The sequence below is a fragment of the Bos indicus x Bos taurus genome, chromosome 23, assembly GCF_003369695.1.
Source record: "Bos indicus x Bos taurus breed Angus x Brahman F1 hybrid chromosome 23, Bos_hybrid_MaternalHap_v2.0, whole genome shotgun sequence".
NCBI lineage: Eukaryota > Metazoa > Chordata > Mammalia > Artiodactyla > Bovidae > Bos > Bos indicus x Bos taurus.
The window spans coordinates 49061081-49074793 of NC_040098.1; the positions used below are offsets into that span (position 1 = coordinate 49061081).

Here is a 13713-nt window from a genome sequence, read left to right on the forward strand (position 1 = left end):
GCAGAGATGATGGAATTCCCTGTCCCTGCTGCTGAACACTCTCTAAAATCACTAGGCAGCTTGATGCAGAGATTGCCTCTGGAAGCCGAGGCTGTGAAACAGCAGAGTAGGGTAACTGAGCCCACGGGGCGCCGGCCTCTGTCCGGGCCAAAGTGTGTGGCTAACACCATCCTGTCAGCAGCTCGGGGTCTGCAGCCATGCTGCACCTTGTCTCAAACCACCTCCCCATCCTATGCCTTGGGGATGGGTCAGGACACGCACGCCCCCCCCACATGCTCAGACAGGGCCGGGGCGGCGGCAGGGGACCCAGCCAGGCTCCCAACCCAGGACCACCACTGAACGCCTGCAGGCAAATCACTCAACCCGCCCTGGGCCTCGGTCTCCTCCGGGCAAGATGGGGACAGCATGGCCCTCGTGGCCTGTCACCAAGACCAGCTCTGGACAGCTGCTCCGCCCTCCAGAGACAAGGCCTGCGATGCCCACGGCAGCAACACAGGGCAGACAGACAGGGACAGAGCCCTCAGGGGCGCGGTGACTGAGCAGGGAAAACAAGGTCCTGCCTGCCCCCACCTGCCCCGTCTCCCACTCCCCTCTCCCCCGCTCCGTGCCCACGCCTCCAAATCATAAACCAAGAGGACGCTTGGGCACTTGAAGGGAACTTCTGCCAGATGCCTACAGAGACTTGGCACAAGTCTGGAGAGGAAGTACCGGCCGCACGGTCCTCTCAGGGAGACTGTGGGCTTGCCGGGAAGAGAACAGAACGTCCGAGAGTCGGGGGGACCTGCTGGGCCTGGGGCGCCGGGGGAGGAGTGAGTGGGCAGGCAGCGCCAGCTCTTCAGACCCGACCAGCTGGCTGCTGAGAAGTCGGAAGAGGAGTGTTCACTTCTCAGAGACCCTGCAGATGACAGGCGGGCACAACCCCAACAGGGCGGCAAGAGAGACTGCCGTGGGGGGTGCCTTCTAAGAAACACTTTCCTCCTGAAGCCCCCCAGGGCCCCCGTCACCCGCAACGGCTCTGTCGCCCCCTCCCCATGTCCCCCTTCAGCCTACCCCAAACAGTGCATGGGAGATGCATACACTAAAAACCATCTGTTGCTTATTTGAAATCCAAGACTTAACTGGGGTCCTGTGTTTTATCTGGCAATCTTGTACCATACAACTCTTTTGTTCTGTTTCAGGTCCGATCACTTTATATTTGGGTGGTCATCTCCAAAAGGTTAAGAATCTCACCCAAACTACCCTTAGTTCAAAGACATAAATCCTGTTTGAATCCTCAGTGACTCAGAATTAAGATGGAAGTTGCATGGTCACTTGACCATTAACTACCTGGAGTGAAATTACTTAAAGTGTGTTTCTTATCTTAAACTTCTCTTTATAATATATGAAAACATTTGAAAAATACTCTGGGGCTATCTGTTGGACAACTTAAACCTGTTACTTAGAAGAATATATTCGCATGTTTCTCTGGAACAATCCACCTTAGTACAAGTAACAAAATTTTTAAATTCTAAAACTAGTCTGACACTAATGATCATGATAACCAGGAGAAGGTGTCATTGCCTCATTGAACTGAAAAGTGGCTGCACAATCTGCAATATTTCCCTTTAGAATACACAGCCGTCAAAAGAACATCACAGAATGTTTGCAGTTTTAAAAGCTGCCTTGAGGATGGGATGCAAAATCTTCTGTCAAAGTCCCCGCTCCCTTAGGTGCCTCCTCCCAACCAAGGGATGAGATGGCCCAGGACCACCGCACCTGAAAACACCCCACCACCTCCCTTTTCCAGACGCCCTTGGGGGCCCAGACGACGGAGACAGGCCATTCTGGTTACAGACTCTTGGGCCATCAGGCAAGCCCCCCAACTCCTGGGACTGAAGAGGAGGACAAGCTGGGAATCGGGGTGGGGAGGAGGGCCGCCGTGGCTCCCATTCCTCGCCGCCCGCTCTCTTACCAGTGTGCGTGAGCATGTGCCTCTGCAGGGAGCTGGCCCAGGGGAAGACCCGCGAGCAGTGCGGGCAATTGATCTTCTGCAGGCAGTTGGCGTATGAGTTGCGCTTCGCCCTCAGCAGCCTGTCCTCGGGTGGGCTGCCCTGCTCCTCGTCGCTGGGCCCGTTGTGGTCTGCGGGGGCTGCGGCCACCTCGTCCTGGGCGTCGTCCTCCGCGCTCTGCAGGAATGGGCTGAACTTGTTGGTGTCCGTGGTGGCCAGCATCTTCTCGATACTGGCGAACTCCCCGCTGGAGTCCAGGTCCACCCCGCCGCTGCTGCGCGCCCGGCTCCGCGCCCCCCTCTTCCGGCCCCTCTTCTTCGACAAGCCGGCTGGTCCCTGCTCGGTGGGCGAGGCTGCCTCTGGGCTGTTGGCGGAGGGGGGTGAGTCACTGGATTCTTTCGGGCTGGTGATGTCGGTGGTGGCTTTGGGGAGGGCACCCCCGATGCCATCTAAGGCCGCGGCAGTACCACTGGTTCCTCCCGGCCCCGGGTCGGCCACCTTGGTCTTCAGCAAGGTGGGGGCCGAGGACACAGATGAGATGATCTGGGCGATGGAGGCCAGTGGGGGCAACTCTTCTGTCACGGGGGGCTTTGGCAAGAGCAGGGGGGGCTTGGGGCGCAGCGGCCGCAGCAAGGCCGGGCTGCCGAGGGTTGAGCTGCCCAAGAGCGGAGAGCTGTTGACTAGGGCTGAGGAATAGAGGGGCACGGCGAGTTGAACGGGGCCCTGCAGGGGCAGCGCTGCGGCTTCCAGAGGGCTGGCCGCTGAAGATGCCGCGGCAGGGACCCCCGGCTTCTCCAGGGGCCCGCTGGCGCCCAAGGTCGCTGGCAGCGTGGGGCAGGCTGGTGGGCCTGGGGAGGCCTGCTCGCTGCTCCCAGGTTCCTGCTCAGGCTTCTTGGCCTCCCCGGGAGCAGTCGAGTCCTTGTCTCCTCTCCGGAAGTTCTTGGGGATAGACAGGTCGATGGGCTCCATGGAGCAATCGTAGGGAGCGGAGGGGCTCAGGAAGGCAGCTGCGTTCTCCTGCTTCACTTGGATCAGGGCCAGGCCCTTCTGGGAGAAGTCCAGGGGCTCGTTGAAGTCAGTGGCGAGGTTATTGGCGGGCTCCACTTTGACGGCAACGTGCGCGGGCAGAGGCTGGGCGGGGCCCGCGGGAAGAAAGCCGTTCTGGGGCTCCAAGAAGGCGGCCAGGGGCTTGCGCTCGCCCTCGTCGGTGCGGCCCGGGGCCTCGGCGGGGGTGTTGGCGGGGCCCAGGCCGTCGGCCGCCAGGACGTAGCTCTCGATGTCGCGCTCGGGCACGTGCAGGTGCTGCTTGAGCACGTGGTGGATGCAGTTGCGCTTGGCCGAGAAGGCAGCGCTGCACTCCTTGCACTCGAAGGGCTTGCGGGGTTTGGGGCAGCCGCCCAGGCCGCGGCCGCAGTGCGCGCGCATGTGGACGCGGAGCGCACGGTAGTGCTTCAGGTCCTCGCCACACAGCCGGCACACGGTCTCGGGGGAGCACAAAGTGTCCACCAGCTCGGGCGTGCTGCTCGTCACGTACTCGATGTTCTTCTCGATGTCCTTCCGTGTGGCCTTGAGGTGCTTCTTGCGCAGGTGCCGTTCGCAGTTGGCCTTGACCGTGAAGGGGTAGTGGCAGATCTTGCAGATGTAGGGCCGCTCGCCACTGTGCGTGCGCAGGTGGCGGATAAGCGCGGCCTTGTCGGCGGCAATGTAGTCGCAGATGTTGCACTGGTAGGGCGAGATGCCCAGGTGGGAGCGCACGTGCGCGCGCAGCACGCCCGAGAAGGCGAACACCTGGCTGCAGAAGCGGCAGGGGTAGAGCACCTTGCGCACGGCCGGCGCCTTCTTGCCGCCGGGGCCCGCCACGATGGCCTTGAGGTCCCCCTCCGCGATCTCCTGCTTGATCTTGGCCTCCACGCTCAGCGGCAGCAGCGCCTCCAGGAGGCTGTCCTGCTCCAGCTGCGTCTTCACCTCGGCCTGGCCAGGCAGCTCGAGGCGCGGCGGCTGCAGGAAGAGCTGCGCCCCCGACTTGGGCGGCAGCAGGTGGGCGCCAGGGGCCGCCTCCGCCGTGCCCTTGAGGAGCTTCAGCGGCGGCGGGGGCAGGCTAGGGCTGACGCAGCCGGGGGAGGCCTGCTGGGTGTTGACCAGGGGCGGGGGTGTGGAGGTGGCCACCACCGTGCGCGGCGCGGCCAGGGGCTTTGGCTTCAGAGGGGGCATGTGCTTGAAGACGGCCTGCAGTGGCGCGGCGGGCGCCTTGGCCAGCGGCGGGAGGCCGACCTGGGGCGGCGCGGCTGCAGCCATCTTCAGGATCTGCTGGATGTCCGCTAGCTCGATGGCCGGCTCCCCGGAGATGGGCTTCACCACGATGCTGCTGTCGGGCTGGATGATGAAGCCCTTCTGGAAGGGCTGCAGGGCCAGGTGCTTCACGCTGTCCGCGGCGGCCGGGAGGACGGCAAGCGCCCCGCCCAGGGCAGCGGCGTCGAAGGGGGCCAGGCTGAGCAGGCCGGCGCAGCCGGGCTCCTGAGGTAGCTGGCACCGCAGTGCCTGGAGCTGGATCGCCTGGTTGTCGTCTGGCGGCGGCTCCTCCGCCGGCACAGGCCGCACGTCCTCCGCGTGCTGCAGGCCCAGCACCGCCAGAAAGACCTTCTGGTCCAGGTCGTCGCCCGGCGGGGCCCTGGCCTGCAGCCGGTCTGGGCTCTGGTTGGCAGCCACGTGCGTCTGCTTGTGTAGGGTGAGCGAGGAGAGCATGGGGAAGGCCTTGTCGCACGTGTCGCAGACGAAGCGGTGCTGCTCACTGATGCACCTGCGCAGGTTCGTTTCACACCAGGCCTGCGGGGAAGCCGGCAGAGAGGAGTCAGCAACTGCTCCCGGCTGCACTGCAGGCCTGGCCAGGCCCTTATCCCAGCCCGAGGGGAGCCCACCCTCCCCTGCCCGCAAACACCCCTCGGCCTGAGAAAGGAGCACCAGCCACAAAGCACCTTAGGAACCCCAGCTGCCCAGTGAGGGAGGCAGTCTCCAGGGCCTCTGGGCAGAGTGGCAGGAAAGTGCCAGGAAGTACCACCACCACAGAGGCTGGGTTCTCTCTTTAAAAACGTGGTCCCTACAAACCTAAATGATGGTAACTCCCTGCCATCAGTGGAGACTGGGCTTCCTCTGACTGTGGGCGACAGGCACCGCCTGAGAAGGGCCTCCAGGGAGAATGAGGGGGTGGCGGCTGGGGCTACAAGAGCACATAGACGTGGGTACACACGCGGATATATGCATGCGTATACATGTGGGTGTGTGCACACAGACGCATGCACGTGAGTGTATACATACAGGATAAGACACTGAGCCTGGGGCTTCTGAAGAATTTTACTGTTGGTATCTTTTACCTCGATTTTTGAAAATTTCAAAGAATGACCGCCAAAGTAGCTTTGGCAGGTATTTTATAAGCAGAGAAGGAATGCAGCTCAGGTTAACAATGACCCAGAACGTTTGAACAGAAACTACAATGCCAGAGATATTTAGCCGTGATATGCATGTTAAAGAACCACTGATAACAATACAGATTCAATTCAGCTAGGGTTGTGAGGGGCAGACCGAGCCCAAAGGGCAGCGTCTTAAGGAGAGCCTGCCTCGGGTGGGGAAGCTGGGTCCCGCCTTGGCCAATGGCGTACCTGAGAGATGCGGGGAAACTTCCGACAGGAGAAGTCGGTGAAGCCCAAGTCGTGGAAGCCGGCGGGGATGGCGGGGTTGTTCTGGATGAAAGGCCGTCCCAGCGCGTCCCTGGGGAGCTGCCTGTGGACCAGTGCATTGTGGCGCAGCAGGCCGCGGTGTGTGCGAAAGGTGACGCAGCAGACGTCGCACCTGCCAGGAGAGAGCACAGGCCATGAGGCGGCGGCCGCGGCCGTGGCGCTGCCCATCCGGCAGCTGCGTGGGGTTCCCTCCTGCTTCATTTCAAGCGAGCAAAATAAAGAGGCTGTGATGTCAAGAAGCCAACCAGCTCCTGCTGAGCGACACCAAACTCCTTAAAAAAAAAAAAAAAAAAAAAGAGGTCCTCCTGGCCCCAAGCACTCCATCTGTGTAGACGGCACAGGTGTGAACAGGGCTGGCAACCTGAGGCCACCTGCTCTAACCTGCATTTACATTATGTGGAGCGAACACATCCCACCCCCAGCTCCGTGGATTCTGATGATCAGAAATGTTCGGAAGCCAGAAAACGCAGATCTCCACAGCAGCTGGAGCAGTCACAGCAGCATCCCTGATGTGTGACTGGGGGAACGGTGATCGAGCCCTCCAGCCAACTGGAGTGGGTGACGGTGGCCGTGCAGTCCTGCTGCGATGCCCCTGGCCTCTGAGTAGTAACTATAGCTCCCGAGGGCACCCACAGAGGCAGCACGCCACCTGACCTTCATCTTCCAGAGGGAAACACGGACACGAGACAACAGCCGGCCACGCGGTGGAGGCCACGCAGCCCGGAAGCAGCAAAGCCGAGACACCAGCCGGGTTCACGTGCCCACCCTCCCCTGCCACCAAACTGGCTCCCTGCCCTAGAAGGCTCTTACAAATGCAGTCCACCAGAAGAGGAATGTCGTGCTCCACCTCAGAGACGATCGCATACACCTGACCTGGCCTGGGCCACATGGATGCATCACAAATACCACTTCATAATGTAATGGTATCTCCGTTTCCGCCACGTTTCAGATCAGGCTCCTAGGTCTTCACTGAGCCCAATCACCATGAGGATATCACCCATACCCTCCGGACCTGCACTGTATACAGACGCCATGAGAGCCTTATTTAAATGGAACTGAAACATCCCCAGTCACAGGGGTCCGTCTCACAGGCCCAGCCATGTCAGGCAGTGTAGACCTCGGGTGCTCCCAGGATCACAGGCGGTCCCCCTGGACAGCACCTCTTTCCAACCACATTCACATCCCCATGTGCTCCCACAGAAATCCCAGGCAGGTCTTTTCCCTGCCTTTCGAGAAGAAACCTGGGGCGCAGAGGGGCACAGCAACCTGCCCGAGCTGACACTGCACACACCTGAGGGGAAACTCTTTTGGCTTTGAAATTCTCTGCAAACCAAAGATGACACCTCACCTGTGAGGCGGCTGAGCTTCACAGGTGGCACCAAGGCAGCACCAAGTCTGTGCAGCTCCACTCCTGTGTCGGGCCGTGATGGCCCAGCCATCGTGGTCCCGTGTCTCTACGCCCCCACCCTCTTGACACGCCTACCCTCTCACTGTTGAAATTCAGTGTTATCATTCTGTTAAATTTAGCACAGTGGGTGCCTGTGAGCCACTTGGAACACAACCCCCTCTTGAGGGGCTGCTGCTTAAGCTCACCAACGGTGATAAAGGCTTAGGGGCAGTGATGGCTGCAGGGAGCCCAATGCCTTTAGGTGTGGAAAGATCTCGCAGCTGTGGCCTGCACAGCGCAGCTTCCGTGTCCCCGGACCCTGCTTCCTGCCACTGTTCAGATTCTCCCGCCCCACTGCCCCCCTCCCCCGACCCCACATCGTCAACTTTCCTCTCTGTCCTGTCTAGGCCCGGAGCAGGTGAAGGTACCGCCTGGAAGCTGGTCTGTGCCTTCTCTGGTAGGTGAGGTGAGGGGTAAGGAAGACAGGGAGCTGTCTGCGGCGGGCCCTTGGGCATCTCACCTGAGGTCTACGATGGCTCCCTCCTCCTAGTTAACCATTACCACTAACGACATATATTTTGTGTAGAATATTTGCAGAGTATTTACAATTAATCTTTACCAGCACCAGGACCTCGCAACATCTAAGCTCACAGCCTGCTAGCAACCCAGGGAGTGTGTGATGGCCCCATCACACTGGAAGTCGAGGCCCTGTCCCCACTCAGCGACGGAAGACAGCAGGGCGCGCTCCATCTGCTGGAGGCAGGCTCCTCGAGCAAAGTCAGGTAAAGGGGGTGGGGTGGGAACTTCATTTTAAAAAAGTCACGCACATTATTTTACTCAACCCATTCAGTGGACCCTTATTATTTGCAAATTCCGTGTTTGTGAATTTGCCTCCTTGCTAAAATCTGCAAACCCACATTTTTTGTGGCATGTTCTGGGACAGGGTGGGAGGAGTCAGCCGCTCGACACACATGTTCCCCGCTGGGCTTGGTCAAGGAGATTCTCAGCTCTGACTGGAAGCGAGTGTCCTTCTCGTCATCTGTTTCCCGCCACTTCTCTAGCGCTTCAGGGCCTCTTGCTGATGATTCTGTTTAAAATGGTCACCAAGAGCAGAGCTGAGCGCCGCTCAGTGTCCCCAACAGCTAGAAGCCCGTGACGGGCTTTGTGGAGAAAAATACGTGTGTGAGATGAGCTACAGTGCCATCAGCTGTTTGACTTCAGTGGTCATGTGTCAACGGTATATATTAAACAGAAATACACTTAATAAAACAAGTTTATGTACTGATTACTACATGAAAATGTGAGCAGAGGCTTGCAGGAAACAAACCCCACGTTTCTTCCAGGAACAATGGTCCAGTGTCTGCTAACTCTGCGTTCCTGGAACCCTTATAGAACGTACCTACTGTGGAACGAGAGCCCACGGCTTGTTCCCTCACCCATCTTTTCTGGGGGCCAAGGTCTAGTTCCACCGAGTGAAGACCGATGTCCTTCTCACGGTGTGAGGTGCTGTGATACGACATCTCTGCTTTCTGGCTTTAGACGATTTAAGGTAGAGCAAGAACTGAGGTTTCTGCAAACCAAACCCAACCAGCACCTAGGTTCTCACGATCAATCCTCTCGCCTGTTCACACAGGTCTCGTTCACCCTACATTTGACAGAAAAACAAATAACTACAAAACCTACCCAATCTGAATTATCTGCAAGTCTGCCCAAGTTCGTTTTCATAGAGACTATTAAAAAAAAAAATTCACTGGCTTATACAGCAAATAATTACAAGCATTACTGACATAAACAGGTTGGGGAGAGAGAATCCTCTCAGCAGCCGGCACGTCAACCGCAGGTGAGCAGGTGGGCGTGGGCAGAGGGCTGCATTCTTGGACTTTCAACCTTAGAGTTGAAAGGTTTTTAAGCACATGTCGCAAATAGGCTTGCTGTCTGAGAAATGTGTGTGTTATGTATATTTTTGTATTTATATATACACATGTATTTGCATGCATGTGTACCAGGCATATTCAGTTCAGTTCAGTTGCTCAGTTGTGTCCGACTCTTTGTCCAACCCTGTGGACTGCAGCACGCTAGGCTTCCCTGTCCATCACCAACTCGTGGAGTCTACTCAAAGTCATGACCATTGAGTCGGTGATGCCATCCCACCATTTCATCCTCTGTTGGCCCCTTCTCCTGCCCTCAATCTTTCCCAGCATCAGGGTCTTTTCCAATGAGTCAGTTCTTCGCATCATGTGGCCAAAGTATTGGAGTTTCAGCTTGAGCATCAGTCCTTCCAATGAACGTTCAGGACTGATTTCCTTTAGGATGGACTGGTTGGATCTCCTTGCAGTCCAAGGGACTCTCAAGAGTCTTTTCCAACACCACAGTTCAAAACTATCAATTCTTCAGCACTCAACTTTCATTATAGTCCGACTCTCACATCTATACATGACTACTAGAAAAACCAAAGCTTTGGCTAGGCGGACCTTTGTTGGCAAAGTAATGTCTCTGCTTTTTAATATGCTGTCTAGGATGGCCATAGCTTTTCTTCCAAGGAATATATTAAAATATAAAAATAGAAAGTTTTAGAGGATGAGCAAAAAAAAAAAAAAAATCCTGTTACTTTGCTCTTGTGCCCCAGAGATCTTTTTGGGCACCCTCCTCTTTTGAGCCCACGGCCTCAGTGTGGGCTGCTCTGGCATTCCGTGTGGGGCACCACACACGGGTCACACGGGATGAGGGTGCCTCGGAAGGTGGTGATGTGGACTTACTGCCCGCTCCCACACCCGTGAATTTATCTAGGCGTATCTATTTCTTCCTCCATTCTCTTGTTGACCTTCAATCCCCTCCCGTTTCTGGCAGGTGGGACCAAGTCCCACCCATGGTGAGTGCTCAGCACACACGTGGCAGAAGCGCTCGGTGCCAGCCACAGGCCGCATCCTTGAGGGCGGGTGCGGAGCGGTGGGGCCTGGGCATGGGACCCAGACGCTGGGAGCCGGGAGTCAGAGTGGGTGGCCTTGGACAGCTTGTTTCATCTGTATTCCAGCTGCCTGCTGTGAAAAACTTCCCAGACGTGGCTGAGATAAGACTCCCTCAGGACCTTGTGCAAACCAGGTTCCCAGGGCCACGGCGGATGGGCTGGCATCAGAGGAACTAGGGGAGGGACCCAGGAATCTGCAGGTGAGCAAGCACACCAGGTGCCTCTTATGTCAGACAAGCTGGGAAAATAAATGACAGTGAGAAGTAAGCAAGAGGTCTGGAATATCTGGACAACTGTGGCTGCAGGCTGGGAGAGCTCTCTCCCTTGCTGCAGAGCCCTGTTCTCTCCCATCCGTATGTGGGCACCTTCAGAGTTACTCTGTTAACAAAGGTAACACTATGCTTGGAGAACTGCAAGGTACTAGACCAAACCTCTCCATTACTTTACCATGCTAGGAACAAAAAAACCATAACCCATTTCCTGGGAACTACCAGCAAACACAAAAATGCAGAAAACGTGGCATTTCAAAGGGATGCCCTGTCCTGTGCACTCGAGAACTTCACAGAACAGCAGAGGGTCTCCCCTGACGCTGGGCCACCTGGGGGACGCCCTGGGAGGAATGCGTGCCCTTTCCAGTCCCTGCCCCGTGCCCTCTGTCTCCTTCCTCAGCAGCCCTCCGCCACACTTCACTCTGGAGCCACAGCCCCAACTCAGAGCCTCCTCATGACATGAAACGAGCCCTCCATCCACCACATCACACCTCTGTTTCCACAGGATTTCAACCAAGGTGCTCCTGTTTCACTTCTGATATGATACAGCCTGTCATCTCACAAACAAACTTTTCAAAAAGTGGCAGAGGAAAAAAAGCAAAATACCCTGCTTTGAAATCTGAAGCACCTCCAAAGGCTGGCTGAACGGAGGAAAGAACCCTCCGGGGGAAAGCGCCGCCTCCTGTCACACTTGGACCTGTCTGTGGACAGACTTTAATGAAACCACAGCAGAGGAACGTCGCCCAGAGATGGTTAGGCTGCCTTTGTCAGCCAGACACTCGGTTCCTCTGGAGGTCCAGTGGGGGTCACTGCAAACCTGCGGGCGGCGCTGCTGGCTGCAGACACAGGCCTGGGGCTGGCTGCTAACCTCACTCGGGCCTGGCGCCGTCATGAGGGCCACAGCCTCTGGTCGGGTGGTCCCCAGCACTCTCCCCTCACCCCCCGGTTTGCGGGGGGCGGGGGATCTTGCAACCCTGCCAGGAACTCGTGAACAGCACGCTGTAAAATATTTAGGTGAAGTGGAACTGTGCTTGGAGACACAGCAGAGGGGGTGCTGCAGGACAATTTCATTTTGCAAGTGATCTGACACGCCAGAGGGAGACCGCACAGATCCGAGAGGCTGTGTGTGGATTTTCTGGCACTGGAGATGGCCCAAAGTTGGAAACTGAGGGTGACTTTTCCAAGTGGAAACTCACTTCGCTGTCAGTAAGATAAATGCATTTAATGGGGGGAAGTGTATCTAGCTGTAGGGCTTCAAGAAGGTAATAAAATTCCATCCACTCTTCAGAGAACACACCTTTCTTGTTTTCAAGCCACACACTGAAATAGACTGCCATAAAGACGACAAATTTAAGTAAAGGTGAGATTACTTAACGAAACTCAGGGATGAAAACTAATATGGACATCCTGCCTGCCCTTGACTTACGGAAGGACGATCACCTACATGTGAATGCCAAATCCTTCTGCTCACAGGAGTGGTGTTTCTGTGCCCCCGGCAGCTCACCAGGGCCCGCTGTACCCAGAACACTTGAATTCCAGCACATGCTGGCCAGTGCTTCGACGAGAAAGGAAGCCCGTTTGGTCCAGAATGCTGGGAGGGCACCCCCCTCCTCCAACTGTGGGCTCCTTCCTCCCACGAGGATGCTCTTTTCGGGGGCAGGGGCAGCAGTTTACTGGGGTGGGGGTGGGGGGCTCAGGTTTGGGGGCCTGCAGAGCTGGAGCTTCTGGAAGCGGAGGGGGAGGCCGCTGTCTGAGGCTTGTCTGTTCCACCCACCATGGCAGCACCTGCAGCGTCACGGAGGGGTGTGGGGAGGGGTGAGGTGGAGACAGGAGGGGCTGGGCTGGGGGTCCCAGGGGAGAGAAATGCCTCCGGGGCAGCTCGCAGCAGAGGGAGCCAAGTTTCCATCGTGGCCCTCGGGATTCAAAGGAACAGATGGCAGGACTGGGGGCTGCCAGCGCTGGGCCGGAGAGAGGCAGCGCCCAGGCGCCCGCAAGACGGGCCCACCCTGTCCCTTCTTGTCCAGAGACCACAGAAACTCACGGTCCCTCGGCACTGGGGCTGTGCCCCAAGACTGCCGGCGCTGCAAAGAGTGCGCCGTGGACGTGGTCAGAGAAGGCTGACCCCCACGGGAGCGGCAAGCCGCACTGATCCTGAGTTCCCTTGCTGGTCCCAGCTCAGCTTTGGCCCCCGCAGCAGGCAGACAGGACAGTGAGGCTGGGGCGGGGCCGCAGCTCCAGGAGGTCGGGGAGTGCTCGCCCAGAGGCTGGGATCAACCCGTTCAGTTCTCACAGGACTCCGATGCAAATGAGTGACGTTTAGGCCCAGATCCACGACTAGTCTCAACAAAGCAAGAGTCAGGATCTTAAAGACACGGGGTGGAAGACTGACACGTACCACCGTGCAGCCAATGGGGCAGAACACCGCGGAGGCCGTTCTTTACAACACGTGCCCTTCCTTCCTCCTTGGTTATTTTTCAGACGAAAACTGCAGAATCCTGGGCTGGCGTGGGCTCTGTGCAGGGCGAGGGGGACAGGAAGGAGCCGGCCTCAGAGTAGGGCTGACAGGGAATCGGCAGGACTGAGTCACAATAAACGCTTCAGCCATGAAGCAGGGAACCGGCAGCCACTGTTGGCGCAGGTTTCCCGCGTAACCTTCCTGAAGGATCCACAGTGGGAGGGGAGCTCACACGCTCACAGAAGACAGAGTCAAGTCAAGATAAATTGTGGAGGCAAGATCGCCAGCAGCAGAATCTAAAGTGGAAAACAAGGCCATGAAAGAGCTTTTAAAAAACGTGTTTTAAGCCTGTGGCTAAACAATTCTGGGCCTAACCCATCGCGGGGTTTGCTCGGTAACTCCTTGTTCATCTGGTGGCCCTTACTAGCACCCTGTTCCATCACGTTTCCCAGTTAAGGGACAGACAGCTGACCCCACCACTCCAAGAAAGGGTTAAAAAACTTTTTTCTCCTCACTCCGCTAAGCATATTTTCGAAGGACTGCTTTGGCAAATTTCAAACATCAGGAAACACATTTCTTTAGACTCTCAGGTTTCCCCAACCATCTAAGGGAGGCAATGCGCGGTAGTTTGAAGGCACGAAGTCCATTCAAGCTTCTGACCGCCGGGGGTTCTGCGCAGTTGGATCACGTCATTTGGGAGGCAGGACGCAAAACGAAATTTAGATTGCCATTCAGTTACCCAATCTTTACAAAAGTGAAAGGAGGTAAAGGTGGCTCTTTATCACGCTAAAGACTAAAGGCCAAATTGCTCTCCTGTTCTCAGTCAAGTAAACATCAGCAGTACCTAGAGAAGCTCTGGAATTTGCTGCCTTCTCTCTGTCACTGGAATGGGATTCCCAGGGAGCGACGGGAACCGGT

At 57.1% G+C, this 13713-nt stretch overlaps 1 protein-coding gene across 1 annotated transcript in view; it reads right to left on the minus strand.

Annotated features, from left to right (window-relative positions):
* Nucleotides 1-13713, minus strand: part of RREB1 (ras responsive element binding protein 1) — a 122401-nt gene that overhangs the window by 14248 nt on the left and 94440 nt on the right. Inside the window, 2 exon segments of the mRNA XM_027525040.1 lie at nt 1952-4811; nt 5642-5831. Coding sequence (XP_027380841.1) covers nt 1952-4811; nt 5642-5831 — 3050 coding nt within the window.